Source organism: Quercus suber, unplaced genomic scaffold (assembly GCF_002906115.3).
Source record: "Quercus suber isolate HL8 unplaced genomic scaffold, Cork oak 2.0 scaffold_349, whole genome shotgun sequence".
Lineage (NCBI taxonomy): Eukaryota > Viridiplantae > Streptophyta > Magnoliopsida > Fagales > Fagaceae > Quercus > Quercus suber.
Genome location: NW_027069801.1, coordinates 368,777 through 385,828, shown reverse-complemented (window position 1 = coordinate 385,828; position 17,052 = coordinate 368,777). Strand labels below are relative to the sequence as shown.

The window sequence follows — 17,052 nt, the reverse complement described above, 5'->3', positions numbered from 1 at the left end:
CCACCAATCTCTCCATTTAATGCACCATATTTTCTCCAAGGCTAAAATGAGGTCTTGGTTCATGGTTCTTTGTCAACTCTCATTAAATGGTCTTCCATTCATATTTCCTCCATTGCTACTATATAAATCATCCCTCTCCTTCATTCCAAAACACACAAAAAACCCCTCCTCTCTTCATCTCGTTTGAGTTCTAGTGAAGTATAGTAGTCTTATCATATCTGGATCTTCCTAAGACTCAAGGTATTGAGTGAGACTCACTCTCTTTCTCCTAGTTCTTCTTTTTTCCTCCACTCTTAGGACCTCCACCAAGAGTCTTTTTCTCCACCATATGGATCTTGTATAAAGGTAGAATTTTTTTTCCCTAACTAGTTTTTTATGTTACTATGATGAGAATTTAAGATTAAAGCATGATAGTAATTATTTAAATTCCTTTGAATATGTTTGAATGCTCTTAATTGTTCTTATATGTTCTTGGTTGTTCATCACATGTTCTTGATTGTTCATCACATGTTCATGCATAACTCTAGTTTTAATCTTAAATCCACATCAAAAATATGAAAAACATGTTTGTTTAATAATTCTTTCAAATCCTTGAATCTAGGTTATCACCATCCATCCTTCTCAAAAAAAAAAAAAAAAAGGTTATCACCATCCACACACACATTCACTATAATTTATTTTTTAATCCAAATGCAATGCTTAATAAATTGAATTAGGGTTTATCATATGCACACACATTAAATTCAACATGTAAATTGATTGATACATTGGATGATATGATATGAATGTTGGCTACCATAGTTTAGAAGACCGGTTTCACAAAGTAAGGTGAGTGCCTAACACCTTCCCACCTTGTAATATAGCCTCTAAGCTTAGATTAAGGGTTGATAGATCAATGTTTATCCTTATAATTTTTAATTTCTAGATTGTAATTAGAAAATAAAGTTATGTACTTTATCTTAGATTGTATCTAGGACCAAAGCCATGTAATTTTCCTATGATCAATGTAAATTCAATTGAAAATTAATAAAATGAGGAATTTTTCAATTTTGGTTTTCTTATTTATCCCAATAATTAAATAAGTGGCGACTCCATTGTTAAACCCTTAATCTAAATGGGAAAATATAATCAGTCGAACCTCCATTTTGAGAGGCAATAACACGACTCCACCCATTCATGTGGGTTTGGCCCCACATCTTATAAAACAAGCCGGGGGCGCGGTCTCTCGCAGTTTATTAAACGGGTCAGAATTCTTCAACCTTAACACGACCCATTTATTAAACGGGTTAGTCGTGTCAACCTATTTATCAGATTTTATCAAAATGAAAAAAAAAATTTATGAAAATAGAAACAAATAAATATTTTTAATATAAAATTCAAAACTAACGAGTAACTGCATCACAAATAATCATTCAAAATTAAAGCATATCCCAATATCACAAATAATCAATCACAATATGTAAAAGAAAATAAATCATAACAAATAATAAGTTTATATATCTAGAGTTTAAAGGGTATATTGGTAAAATGTCATTTAATTAAATGGATCAAACGAGTTCTATATGTTAAACACTAACCCAACCCTTTTATTAAACGAGTCAGCCATGTCAATCTGAATATAACCCAAACCCATTAAGTATCAACCCATAACCTGCTAATTTCATGTCGTGCCGAGTTTGCAAGTTATGTTCAATTTTGTCGCCCTTACTTGTATCGATTTTGTGGAAAAAGAACAATACAAAAAGAACAGGTTGGCCTAGCTTAGTACAAATGACATGGCAAAACATGTTAGAATTTTCTGACCCAACCCGACCCGCCCCAAAAAATATTCGACCCGAACCTTTTTTTTTTTTTTTTTTTTTTATCTGAAGCAAAAACGGGTTGACTCGTGACCTGACCCTTTTTTTTTTTTTTGGGTCAACCCGACTCAAGTCGACCTACGACCCGAACCCGAACCATTTTTTTTTTAAATTTTTTTGGTAAAAAAATAAAATAAAATAAAGATAGTACTGATTTAATTGTTTGTTGTGAGTTTTAAGGAAATAATTGAGACATTTACATAACTGCATACAAATTAATTGAAAAATGAATGGTTGAGCATTTCGTAATGAGCAAAGATTTTAGATATCAAATAACAAAGTACATGCCAAAATAATCTGGTTACAACAGAGTTAAAAATATAGATTTAAAATTGTAGATATATGTGAGAAACATTCACAAATATGAAAATAGTGAAGTCAAAGTATCAGGTTAGCATAAATTATAAATGCTTAGACCTATTTTTTAACAATTTATGTCCAAAATAGATGGCTTTTCAAAATAAATTATGATATTTCCTAGAGTGTGTGTTGCTTAACAATGATATAATATTCATAAAAGAGACCATGTATAAATAAGTAAACAATTAAACTTTAATGTATATCTCAAATTAAAATAGAGTGCCAACTACAATTGAAAATAGATTATAAAATTAATTTTCAAGATTGTAAATTTCTTATATGTTTTTATTCTTTCTTAAATAAGTTATCCAATAAGGCATTTGTAATTTTGTTTTATATTTTGGGATGTTGAGATTGTGTAGAAATAAAACGTGTATATTTGTTTTTCTTATCTTTGTGTTATTTTGTTTTAGATAGTAATGTTAGAATTTATATAATTTTAAAATTATTGAATAAGTATTAATAAGTTTAATTGAGTTTATTTTTAATATAAGTGGTGAATTCAAAGCAATGAATTTTACATCAAGTAATTTGTTGCATCACTTTCTAAATGGCAAATACATTTTTTTTCTTATAAAAAAAAAATTCATGTGAAAAATACGGGTCAACCTGACCTGACTCACAACTCGATTGACCCGAACCTATTTTTAACTCGTTTAAAATGATCTGTTTTTGACCAGCAACCCGATTGACCCGATCGGCCCATTTTGCCATGTCTAGTGTGCCATTGTGCCAATTGGGGTGGAGTGCCCGCATCAAAGACAATGAAAGTGCCCTCACAATTTGTTATGGGTATAAATAATATTAGAGACACATAGCCTAGAAGATTGAACACCCTTTCTATTTTATATTTTATACAAGAGTTACAAAATATAATTGTGTAATATTTTTCATAAATTAAACGCCTCATACATTAAAGTCTTTTCCAGTTGCTAATTCAAGTAAAATAGTGCTCCTAACTCTATTGCTTTTTGACAATTAATGCTTTTTTTTAATTGTTTTTTGTCGTTCTTTTAGTGGTAATAATCTAAGAGGTGTGAAAGATGGATTATATCATTACTAATAGAACTCTAACTCAAATTTTGGAGAAATTATCCTAATACATTAGGCGTGTTGAATTTGATGAAAATGAAGTCATAAGCCATAATCCCCCACATTTTTGGCTTATTGCTCAAGGAATAAAGTCTAAATTGTTCTAATACTCTGCACAATTGCACTCAACATTCCTCTCATATGGGGTAAATCCCTCAAGTATAAGACCTATTTATTGTGAGAGGAATGTCTCAAGCAACTACTTTACAAAATACTAACTCATATTTTGCATATTTAAGCTTATCTTTCTATCTTTTTGGGATCTCTTAGACTTGTTTATAATTCTACAAAGTCACTGGTGCAATGGCATTTAACCCGTTCTCTAGGATTAGGCCTTGAATCTCCCCATTATATATATATATATATATATAAATTCCATAAATCCCAACCCTTGTAGGACAAACCTTTTCGCTCAAAAGTTTGAGAGTAATAATTGAACTTTTGAATAGTTTTCATAAAGTATATGTTTGATTTTATATATCTTCGTTTTCATCCACAAACTTGTTGCCAGCAAGCACTTATAGCAAGCCATAGAATTTGGGGAAGCATATCACCATGCAAATTTCCCAACCTACAAATACAATCCCTGCAATTTGTACACATGGATCAAGAAAAAAAAAAAACTGACAACTAATTAAAAATGACACATCAGTGCCACTTTTTTAGTGATTTTGATGTGTCAAGTCTACAAGCCAAACACCCCCACAACATTAGTAGACCTTTCTTAGAGCAAAAACAACANTTTGGACAAACGAGTTAGAGCAAATTGAAAAATAAAAAAAAAAAAAAAAAAAAAAATCTAGAACATGAGTTCCATGCAAAGTACTTGAGTTCATGGAACTCAAGTTCCTTGAAAAAATTTAAGTGGAACTTGAGTTCTAAAAAAAAATTATTATTTTTTTCTAAGTCCACGTTTGCTATAACTCGATTTTCCAAAAATCGAGTTTTATATTTGAAACTCGATTTTTTAAAAATCGAGTTTCAAAACAGGGACATTTCTTTAAATAGTTTCTGACATGGGATATTTTGTTGGAAAGTTTGTGAGAAAGGGGTAAAAGCCCAGTTTGAGCATTCAAGAGGTATTCCTTCGTCTCCTCAAATGCCCTTTGATGCTCCTCGTTTCATATGAAGTCTTCTAGACTTTAAACCGAATAAATGGATAAAACTTTACTTATTGCCACTTTTTAAATGAACCTCCTTCTACAATATGTGACAAAGTAATTGTGAGGATAAAGGCCCAAATTCATATATTGGGTCTTGGGCCCTATATGAGGATGGGGTCCATCCGAGAAGGAGTAAATAATTGAAAAAGACCCCGAAGTGACAAATCATGTAAGGAAATGATAAAAAAATATCGTCCGAGAAGATTATCCTTCTCGGATATGAAGAATACTGTCAAGCAAATACCTGGGCGGCTTGGGCAATCTTTCAGGAAGTTTCAACGATAAGGATGAACTTCATGCACGTATAAAGATGATAAGAACAGAGAAATATCTAAGGGAAAAACTGCTACCACCGCATTAAATGTATTGCAGCAACTTTTTTGGCCGCATTTATGTGGAGAAGACCCTAAACAGTGCAGCCTCAGCTATCACCACTCATAGAGAACTAAAGAAGATACTTGATGAGACAGATACTCAAGTGAATGCTTAGATGAAAAACAAGTGTACGATGAAGATAGACAAAAAGAAAGCTATATAAATGTAAAGAACCTCTCATGAGAGGGGGATCAAAAAAAAAAGAGAGGAAGAGAGTAGGAAGGTTTACTGTAGTTTTAAGAATTATATAAACGAAAGTTTGTCTCCTCGGACAACAATTTATTCAAATTTCAAGTTTTTTCTTGCAATTATTTACCAGTTGAACCTTTGTTAGATGTTGTTTAGTTCACTATCAACCCAGCTTTTTCACCCACTTTCTACAAATTCATTGTATTGGGCATGTTGGGCTCATATTCCATACCTCTAGGGTTTGGGCCACAAATATAGACCCTACCTTAATAATTGGAGATATTTCTCATTTGAGGGTGACTTAGTTTGAATAATGGTTTTAGATAAATTTTTATCAACTTCCGTGCCTTGAAAACTCAAGAAGTTTCCTACACTAACTCTGAAAACATACTATAAACTAGTTGATGTTTCCTCATTTGAAAGAAGGATTTTTCCAATTCCATTGAATCACTATCAAAATCTTTGAACTTTAACACTACTTCACTGATATATACTTCCTTAAATTGTCCTATCATATCATGGAATATTTAGTTTTTGGTTGATATGTTGAACTATGAGTGTGTATGAGTCAAGTTGGAGGGTTTTTTTTCCAACCCAACCCAACCTTGTAGCGATGAGAAATTCCTAACTTATTACATGTGTAGAAACTAACCTAATTCAATCCACATGGGTTGAGTCGGTGAGTTAGGCATACATGTTTTATGCTTTGTAAAAAAAAATTAGGCTTTCATTTAAACACTATTTTCATTAAATTGTTTTAATTCATATAATATGTTTAAGTTATATTCCAAATTCCCAAGTTCATCATAACTAATTCTCAAAATACTGAAATCAATCAAAATAAATAAATAAAATAAGGGTAATAAAATAAACTTATATAAAAACACCTAATGGATCATGTTGAGTCAGGTGGATTGAAAAAACTATCTCTAAGGGCTTTAAACCCACCTTGCAACCTTCACTTAGAACTGCATGTAAGTGAGCTTAGTAACATTCTTTTACACTCCAAACTATACTCCAAATTTCCCAATACGTTTCACACGGGGTTTGGACCACATAAAGATAAAGAGTGAAAAAGATAATGGGCCCAATATTATTTGGGCTTTTTATTTTTGTTTGGGCTGCTTATATAGGCCTAACAAAAAATGGGCCTTAACTTAAATCTTTTTTTTTTTTTTTTTTAATTCATTACCATATATAAATTGTGACACAAAATTATGAATTTTTATCTCCCTTAACGTTACTAGTATCGATTTTGTGAAAAAAGATCAATACAAGCCAAAGAACAGGCTGGCCTAGCTTTAGTGCCATTGTGCCAATTGGGGTGGAGTGGTCGCAACAAAGACAATGAAGGCGCCCTTACAATCACAAAATAGTGGTAGCGGATTTTATATAATCTTACTTTTTCTCTTTCCTTCTTCTGCAAATGGATCTCCTGACTGACACGTGTAATCATAGAGAGGACGAGTCTCATCGAGTCATGGGTATGTCGCATTACGTATCGTATCAGCCTTTTACAACTACACTCTCTCTCACTCTTCTTCACGCGCCTCTGCTAACAACGAATCCTACGCTTTCTTTTTCAGCTCGACACGTACGCGGAATTGAGAAAAATGTCTAATCAGTGTGGCGCTTGAAAATTGTGAAATCCCGGATTTGGTAGAGAATGAAAGATGGTAAAATAAGAATGAAAATGAAATGAGTGGTTGGGGTCAGGAAGCAAACGGCTGAGTAGTGTTGCAGAGAGAGAGAGAGAGAGAGAGAGAGAGAGAGAAGAACCGATTTTGACGGATTGAGGCAAAACATGCGTGTGCCGAGTGGTCACGTGATGGTAGTACGGTTGCTTAATGGAACCCTATGCCTTGTTTGTTATTTTAACCTTCCGGGCTGTAAATTACCCGTAAAGTGTGTGATTAGATTTTACACATTAAAATTTTAAATTTTAGATTTATCACTAATGTTTGAAAGTGATTATATTTTACACTTTAATATTTTAAAATTTCGATTTTACTCTCTATATTTTAGAGATATTTGAATTTTACTCCTTAAAATTTGAGAGTGTTTAAGTTTTACATTCTAAAATTTTAAAATTTGAGGTGTAAAATCTAAATACTCTCAAATTTTAGGGGATAAAATCTAAATTTTAAAACGTGTAAAATTCAAAAACACCCAAACTTTAAGAGGTAAATTCAAATTCTAAATTTTAAAATATAAAATTCAAACACTCCAAACTTTAAAAGTGCAGTTTACAATTTACCCTAACTTTTTTTTTAACTCTTCATGGGGATATAATTGTTGTATTGATTGTTTTGCATAAAATTCTAGTGGCTTATCACGTATTAAAAGTACAATTGCACTTAGAATCTTAAAAAAAGTTTTGTTGTGGTTTTACTTTAATTTAACTAGTAAAATCTTTTGTTATTGAATAATAAATTTGAAATTCAATCTCTGTCTTTACAAAATATTTGGTGTCTTTGGTCCGATAATTTTCTTTTTAAGAAGTGCAAATAGTTAACTAAAAATTTAATAAGTTAGAAAGTAAACTAGCAAAACATAAAAGTTTTGTTTTCTGGTTTTTAATACTCCAATTTAATAGTTACTAAAAGAAAGGGGGATTTAAAAAATATATTTTTTTGACGTATATATCAAAATGTGTCAATTGGGTTATAAAATTATTAACTAAAAGATAAAAGCACTTCAAAAAAACATATCATATGAAATTTGGCCCCAAATATTAAAAGCCACTACATTAAGTTTGAAGGTGGCCCAAATAATATAAAAATAAAATAAAATGACCATGTGGTTCATATTTATGGCTAGCGTTCCCTAAAACAAAACAATCAGAGTCTCCTTTTACTACCCCAAAAAATCCCTGCTTTTGCCACTATCTCTCCTTGCTTAGCAACAAAAACAGAAGAAGACAAAAACTAAATCCTTGGCTTTGAAAGGATTTAACTAGGGTAAAATATCATTTTCGTCCCTAAACTATTACAAAAGTTCGTTTTTCGTCTCTAAACTTTCAAAAGTTCTATTTTCGTCCCTAAACTATCAAAAAGTTCATTTTTTGTCCTTAAACTTTCAAAAGTTCTATTTTCGTCCTTAAATTTTCAAAAGTTCTGACGGAGTGCTGACGTGGCTTGACAGAGTGCTGATGTGGGAAGACGAAAATCAATACGTTTGGAAAAGTTTAGGGACGAAAAACGAACTTTTGTGATAGTTTAGGGATGAAAATAGAACTTTTGAAAGTTTAGGGATGAAAAACGAACTTTTGTCATAGTTTAGGGACGAAAATGATATTTTACCCATTTAACTATGTTGCATATTCTTAGTTCAACTTTGTTTATCCAAAATTCTTAGTTCAACTTAAAAAAGACAATTTGTTTTATTCGCGTAACAAGAAATGGTTGAAAATGAAACTTTATCATCAATTATGAGGACAATGGGGTTGAGCATCCAAATTTGAAAATTTTATCTAAGTATTTTTTGAATCATTCCAAAGGCTAGTTAGAGCATTAGTATCAGAGAATTCTAATTCTATTTTATTTTACCATTTTAAAAAGTCATTTTATCATTATACTATATTATTTTACAATACCTGCATCTCAAAACTCTATTTTTATTAAAATATTATTTTTTAACATTTCTTTATTATTTCTTTCTAACCGTTTTTCAATTCCATTTTCCTGGACTTTTCAACATCACACACAGAGAGAGCCACACACACACATAGAGTAAACCCATTCAAACCCACACACAAAGCTACACACACACAGCATCCCATCACCACACACACACTGATCAAAAAAATATCACTGGAGCAAATCCATTAAAAAAAAATCATCACCGGAGCCACCGGAGCAAACCCATATAAAAAAAAATCATCATCGAAGCCACCATCGAGCTCGCCATCAATCGATCCCAGCCCACCGATCTAAACCCACTCGCCAATCCACGATGAGAGATGAGGGAGAGGCCATGTGAAACACCGAACCCAACCTCGCCAGACCTAAACATTGGCGATCTCTGATGACCAACAACCACTTCAGCCACAACCCAAACACCGGACCCAACCATGACCCAAACACCGAACCCAACCACGACCCACAACCCCTTTAGAACTGGTCACAACCAAAAAAAAAAAAAAAACCACAACCACCACAGTGACCCACGCCAAAAAAAAAAAAAAAAAAAAAAAACAACGCAGAACTGAAATAATGAGATAGAGGAGAGAGCAAGGTGTTTGGGTCCAAAGAGAGGAGAGAGCAGATGGTGAAACAGAGAAGGAAGAGAGAGAAGAGAACTGAAATAATGAGATAAGGAGAGAGAAATTTCGGGGAAAAAACGAATAAAATATTATTATTTTTTTTAGAATACTGCTACAGTACAATTCTAACTTTAGAATTGTACTGTAGTACTATTGCAAAAAAATTTGCAATAGTTGGGTTTACCATTCTTTGATGCAAGCATTTTAAGGCTTAAAATGCTAAATTGTCCTTAAATTTGGCATTAGCATTCTCAATGCTAATGCTCTAAGAAGTAAGAACCATAAAATCACTAGTGACCAACTTGTTTGTAGAGTTGTTGTACTTGTGCTTGCCTTTTTCGGTTTCTGTTACAATTATGGAACAAACATTTTATATCCTTGAATATTATGATTTTTAAAGGATTTAAAAGAATGTCAAGTTGCATTTTGATATGTCATAAATAATTGAGTTGAAATTTCTCAAAAAAAGTATATTTTGTATTTTTTTTAATGACTTTTGCTTATATTTTGTTAATACTAAATAGATGTTATTTTATTTTTTAATGTAATGATTTAGTTTTGAATTTGAGTACGTACTTATACATATCTTATATATCCTTGTATGGTAAAATTCGTATGTTAATGTTTTGGCCTTTCAAAGATAAAATTTGAAAGATTTTTTCCTCATTTAGTTTATCTTGGTTCGTATTTAGTTTTATAAATTAAAGGGTGTCCATAAAACCATAAATTTCAAATTTTAATTTCATCAAATACGGAATCATAATTGATTTCACTAATTAAGAAAAAATATTTTTTTACATAATGTGATACTAATTAAATAGCAACCTTGGTAGAGTGCTTTAACCACCAACTCCAAACTCAATTAGAATTGGAGAAAACTTAGGCGCGGTACATTATGTTCCCTAATTGTTTGAAAAAAATTTAAATTTATTGAATTTAATTGTATTTGGAAAAAATAATATTATTTGTGGGGCCAAAGAATTTGGCTATCCCAGCTCATTTTATACTGAGCTTAAGGCCCACACTGAGGAGAAAGGAATGTCCAAGAATGAATGAAGAAAGCCCAAATTGTCGAGGAACATCGTCGAGGATAATCCTGTCCTCGGTTAACCAAGATCATAGAAGGGAAGAGCGGCACACCATCAAAGGCAGCTTCCCAGAGCATTCCAAAAAAAAGGACGAGTACGATGGACCAGCCATTGGAGCATGGTGGAGGAGCAATTCAATGAGAAACTGCCACATTCGCATTAAATGCCCACAAGAAACGTTCTGGCCGCATTAATGAGGAAATAACACTTGAACAATGCTACCTTGATTACTGCAACTTATAGAAGGTTTGGAAAGACGACTGATGGGATAAGCACTCGGGTAGTGGCCTGCATTATCAACAAATGGAGGGTCAAGATCAACTGAAAGGGAATATATAATGTAAGAGATCCTCCATAAAGGAAGGGCAGGAAATCAGAAACAGAAAACACAGTGGCCATTTGTATGGTCTTTGAAACCCTTGTAACCAAGCACCGAAGAAGTAATAAGAGCTACAAACTCCTTAGATGAGGGCCAAGGACAAAATTTAATACTTTAGCCCATGTTCTTATTATTCAAATTAACTCGTAATCATGTCTAGTTATTATATCTCTCACTAAAACCTAGTTCTTAAACCCACTCTCTATAAATTTATCGTATTGGGCTAGTTGGGCCTTAGTTCGCTCATATAGTAGCAAAAATACTCAAACTCAGTCTCTCCATTATTTATTCTTTTTTGGTAAATGTAACTATTTGTTTATATTTGAATAGAAAACCTTATAGACAAGGTTTTAAAAAGTTGCACTTAAGATTTACCTATTAATATATTCTCCATTTAAAATTAATTCATTTCACAGTTGATATTAAATATTAAAAAAAATCTAAAAGTGAATATTGCCAATCAAAAATTGTAAACCAGTCATGTCTTATAGAGTATTGTTACATGTATAACATTTTTACAACAAAAATTATTAATAATTTACCACTTAAATTTTGTTATGAAAATATTGTGCTCAAAATTGTATTATGTCGTATAATAAGTAAAACTAGCTCAATAGATTGACACATTCTATTGCTCACAAGACATCTAATATTCAAAATTCCTCACTTCTTGTTAGAACTATCGAATGATCCAAAACGAAAAAGAGTTATAACTAAATAACTAACCAATAAATTTTGGGCTAAAATTGTTGAAATTTGTTATACAAATACAAACCAAACAAACCTTATTAAGCTCTCTCTTTCATTCCTACCCTCTTTATAAAGGGTGGGAGTACTAGGGAGAGAGACAGAGAGAGCAAGAGAGATAGAAAGAGAGAGAGACCCCTAGAGAGAGAGAGAGGAGTTTAAAATCATAGACCCCTCTCTCTAGCCCCTAGTCTCTTTCTCTGTCTCTATCTCTGTCCCCCTTACTGTCTCTCCTCCCCAAAAGTAAAAATCCCCGCTTTCCACACACACCCTTCTTTTTATTTCTCTCTCTGCCCCCACCCCCCAAAAACCAAAACCAAGACCCAAAACCAAAACTTTGCTCTCTTTTCTCTCCGTTTGGTTTTGTTTTGGGGGTTAAAATTTTCACAATATGGCACAATTTCCTCCAAATTTGGACGATGGAGAAGTATGGCTTCCCTCTGATATTTTCATCAACGAAAAGCCCATCACCAAATTCAACCCACACCACCATATCTCCTGCTCTTGCTCTTGCTATTGCATGCAAGACGAGTACGACGAACTCGCTAAACGTTTCGCTGCTTTCGCTCTCCGAAACGTTTCGAAACCTAATCCAAACTCAGAGGTTCTCTCTCTCAAAAAAACCCAACCTACCTTTTGTTTGTTTCGTTAAATTTTAACCACCTTGCATGGCAATCTTAAAATAACCACCTCTTTTTTGGGTTTTTGTTTTTATTTTTCGTATATTGCAGAGGTTCAGACAAGCTGTTCGTTACGGTTCTGTTACTCAAGGTCATGCGCCGCTGGAATATATTCTTGACCTCAACGGCGGTTACGGCCGTTCTTCCTCTCGTAACGGTCACAGGCTGTCACACGAGCACCTCCTCGTTGAACAACCTCAACCTCCACAGGTATGGTTTCAAGCTTTTTTTTGTTTTTTTTTTGCTTTTTTGTTCAGTTCAGCTTTTTTAATAAACGAGTGTCTCAGAGAGTTCAGAGTTGTTATTATATTATTTTAATATTAATATTATTATTATTTTTTGTAGGATGTGTATGAGAATAACTTGAGGGCTAGGGTTCTGAAGAGTCAGCAAAACCGCGTACAAAACCGTGTTTATCCATTTCAAGCAAGTAGCGGTTTTGGGGTCAGTGGTGGAGGACGTGGTGGTGGTTTTGTCAAAGAGTCTGGTGGTACAGGTGTCTTTCATCCACGTATTTTGAACACCACCACCACCACCACCACCACCACTGATTTGAGAAAGAAACAAGGTCAGTTTTTTTAACTATTTTTTTTTCTTTGCTTTAATTTTTTTGTGGAAAATTTTATGATGGGGTTTGGTTTTTGGTGTGACTGATTGACTGTGTTGATTCTTTTGGTAATTTTTACTTTTAAAAAAAGTGAATAACAAGAAACATTGGTAGATTTTTACATAATTGGATTTAAAAAAAAAAAAATTGCAAAGGATATCTTTTCGTTTGAGATTTTTATGAAGTGGGTCTTGCTTTTTTATTTTTTATTTTACTGTGATATTACAGTACTTTACAATGCATGTGCTTGGTGTTAATGAATAGTAGTATTTATTTTTTTTTTTTTTACTGCTTTTCTTATCCAATTTCTTTTTCCACACGTTATGACGTTATATGACATGAAAAGTGTCCTGTGAACTAAATGAGAGATATTACCTTAACAATATTTTTATAATATTTTTACAACAAATCACCAATCACGTCTAATTAATTATTATTAATTTAAATTTAAATTTAACACTAAAATTTTTATTTTTTTCTTAACGATAACAATCATGAATAACTGTTATAAAAATGTTGTGGACATATTATTACTCAAAGAAGAATTTTGTTATCACACCCAAAGCTACAACTTTAGCCGCGAGGCGTGGTTGGTGGAGGGATGTCTCTACATGAACTCACCATCACCCCCTCCCCCCCCCCCCAACCAACCACAACTTGTGAATTTTGTTATCACACCCAAAGCTACAACTTTAGCCGCGAGGCGTGGTTGGTGGAGGGATGTCTCTACATGAACTCACCATCACCCCCTCCCCCCCCCCCCAACCAACCACAACTTGCAAGTGGTAGGCAAAGTTGTGATTTTGGGTGTGACAACAGAATTACTTGAACTAAAATTGAAACCAAAGGGAATCCAGTGATCAAAATTCTCTACTATTATGTTTTTTTTAAATTGGGTTATGATGTGTAAAACAAGTAATATTTGTTTTATATTGTAATATTTTAAAAGTTCTGTATCTTAGATTCACTAATTAAATTTAGCTGTGTTTTATTGGCCAATACAGCGCAATCATTGTATTTTTGATGAAGTGTAGAATACAGCACAATCCTGTGGCTTACTTAGGTTCCTGATTAAATTTTGGTTGCATAGTAGTTGACTAGTGTATAATATATGGGTAAAAAAAAAAAAGTCTTGGGGTTTAATTTATGTTTCACTAATTACAGCATACCACTTATTGATTTTTTTAATAATCCATTTTAAAACTATAAAAAATAAAAATAGTCACAAAAAAAAAAAAAAATGAAGGAAGAAGAACCTCAATGATTGTGAAATGGAGGATTCCTTCGTAATGTGAAATGTGAATCCTAGTTTGAGTATAATTAGGAAACTCAAATATGTTTACAATATTTTTACAACAAATCTAAAATAGGAAGTTGTTACTAATTCTAATTTAAACCCACCACTAAAATTAATTTTTTGACCATCTATTACAGTCAATAACAACTTATTATATAAAATTTGTTGAAAAATTGTTCCTTTTACCCTTTTTATAATTCCTTTTTTTTTTTTTTTTTTTTCCTTTTTACATGGCTATATACAAGGACACAAAGTAGGAAAACAAAGAAAGGAAGGTTTTTTGTATACACACTTGTATAACTTGACCATTTCAACCCTCAAATAGTTCTTTGATCCCAAATTTTCATTTATGTTTACCTCAATCTTCTTAATTTGACAATGAATTTTTTAAAAAAAGTATCTTTGTTCATTTTTCTATGGCAGCTTTGAGAAATAGGCAAGAGATTCAAGCCACTCAACACCTCAAAGCAGTTGGCATGGGCAAGCAAAGGGAGAGCCATCACTATCTTCCACCTGAGATGGCCTTGCCTCAGGACTGGACTTATTGAGCTTTAATTATCTCCTACACTCTTTTTTCTGCTGTAAAGTGGTCTTCTGAGTTCTGTCTTGAGAATGGTAGAATAATAAAAAAAGAGAGCTCAAGTGGAAGAATGGAAGGTCAAATTATATATAATCTTTTGGGTCTTGTGCAGTAGAAGTAAAGAAATTGAAGTTTAGAGAACCTTTAGGCCTGTTTTTTTGGTTTTCTCTATGCTGTCTAGCTTTTGTAGAGTTTTAAGTTATAAATAAAAAGTGTTTGAAAGGGTGTGTTTGTTGGAATTTGAACTGGTTTTTCAGCTTATTATATATCCTAGTATTACATTAAATAGAATATTAGTATGTTGTAGTTCATTGGTATAATAATTTACTGGATTCTTGGAAGACCCTTATTCTGTTTGTTTGTGGTTTATTTATTACTCTTGCGACTGATTGTGCTATGATAGCTAGCTTAAAACCTCATTTTCCTTTTCCACTGGTGAAGACAAAACCAGAAACATTTATTATGACCCCACCCTGGAGATAGCCGAATAGTACATGAAAGTTGAATGTTGGAACTCCCTCTCTGTTTTGTTTGAATATGCAATTTTCAAAGGTTATTCGCTGTCAGCATGTGGCCCAAAATTATTTATGGAGAATGTTAACCAGCACCGCCTGGTGCTGGTTAAGAGCAGAAAAGACCAAAAAAAAAAATTTTGTGAAAAAAAGTCAAAAATATTCTTAATAGTACCGGAAAAACTGAAAAAATGACATGTATTGCAAAAAAAAAAAGACAAAAATTGTATCAGAAAAAGTAAAAAAATTTTGTGGTTAACGGGCACCGCAACCCATTATTTATTTCAGGCCAAGAACATACCAACTTTTCCTCCATAAATTAACGGTTTACATATGAAGCAATATACAACTATTTATTTTTAAGTTCGACATGTCTATTAAAAACAACAAGATGTGTCAGTTACTTATTGGAGTTAACCACTTTGTTATTTAATTTAATTTTTTTTTGACTATAAGTAGTCTCCTATTATTTAATTTCTTATTTTGACCGGAAGTAGTCTTCATATGGTGTGCATGAGTCTTTTCTCTCACTTGGGGCTTGTAGGGTTCACTATGACTTGATAGAAATGGCTCATGTATTTGATTCATATGAGCATCCTATGAATAGGGCTGGTGGGATTCACTCTCATATAAGATAAAAATGAATCATTTATTTGACTCATAAGAGCATCCTATGAAGGGAGAAAAATACATCATGTGTATATAGGATGCTCATATGAATATAGTTGTCAGTATTGTACGATAAGTATTATATTGTGTATAAAAAATTTATTATCGTATCGGTTTATCGTAAGTACTCATGAATCGTATGATATAGTGTGCGTATCATATGAATCGTACTGTATCGTATGATACATATAAAAATGCTTTAAAATGAGCTTTTTTTATTATAGAAATTTGTACTTTTATTTGAATCTAACAAGTTGTTGGGCTTGTTTTTATCACAAAATTATCAGGTTACTTAATTTAGCATAATAAAATAACATATTCATAAGTTTTTTTTTTCCTCTCTCTCTTATAAAACTTGGATTACACAGTATACACTTGCAATTTACTTTAATATTTACAAATTTATTTTCTATACTATGGATAAGATATTAATTGGCAAAATAATTAATTTTTTATTTTTGTCATTATTGTTATATGTCAAAGAAACTAGAATGCCAATAAGAAATTTTTTAATAAAAAAATTATTAAAATAAAAAGAACAAGAAGAGATAGTAAATGTTAATGACGATGAAGAAAATTTTAATGAAGAAATAAGTTTGCAAAATGATAAATATGATGATAACATTGACTTAGATGGAGTTAATTAGGCAATACGACAAATATGATGAAAATAAATTATTATTTTTAGGCTTTTGTAATATATTATTACTTTTAAATTTCAGCAATTTGAATGTGTATGTTATAAACACATGCTAGTTTAATTTATTTAGTTAGCTTGTTAAATATTATTGTATAAGTGATTAATAAATTAGTCATTAGTTGAACATATTCAAAATTTATAATGAATATATACTTAATATATGTTTATTTATAATTTTTTTTTTAAATTTTATTAAGTGTCTATGTATCTTTCAATACATGATACGATTTGATATATAATACAGAAAAATAAAAAATCGATTCACAATGCGATTCACGTTTTAACAACTATGCATATCAATCGCTCAATTAATAAAAAACTTATTTATTTTTTAAATTATTTATTTTTAAGTCTCTGGACGTGTTTATTAAAAATAGCAAGATGTGTTAGTTAGCTACAAGATTCTTGGCAACTTGTTCTCATTACTTATTGGAATTAACCACTAATTCAATGTTGTTATTTAATTTAATTTTTTTTAAAAAAACTATAAG

General features: G+C 31.8%; 1 protein-coding gene across 1 annotated transcript; it reads left to right on the top strand.

The window, feature by feature from the left end:
• Positions 1 to 11,602: 11,602 nt before the first annotated feature.
• On the top strand, positions 11,603 to 14,919 carry LOC112031466 (uncharacterized). Its single transcript, XM_024064162.2, has 4 exons — positions 11,603 to 12,120; positions 12,248 to 12,406; positions 12,542 to 12,764; positions 14,524 to 14,919. The coding sequence occupies exons 1-4, from the start codon at positions 11,908 to 11,910 to the stop codon at positions 14,646 to 14,648; spliced, it is 720 nt and encodes a 239-aa protein (XP_023919930.1). The 5' UTR covers positions 11,603 to 11,907; the 3' UTR covers positions 14,649 to 14,919.
• Positions 14,920 to 17,052: the final 2,133 nt, after the last annotated feature.

What these genes read in the sequence shown, in the direction of transcription:
- LOC112031466 (XM_024064162.2), top strand. Translation starts at nt 11,908, where the DNA reads ATGGCACAATTTCCTCCAAATTTGGACGATGGAGAAGTATGGCTTCCC. An exon ending in AACAACCTCAACCTCCACAG is followed by an intron (nt 12,407 to 12,541) that starts GTATGGTTTCAA and finishes TATTTTTTGTAG; the next exon opens with GATGTGTATGAGAATAACTT. An exon ending in TGATTTGAGAAAGAAACAAG is followed by an intron (nt 12,765 to 14,523) that starts GTCAGTTTTTTT and finishes TTTCTATGGCAG; the next exon opens with CTTTGAGAAATAGGCAAGAG.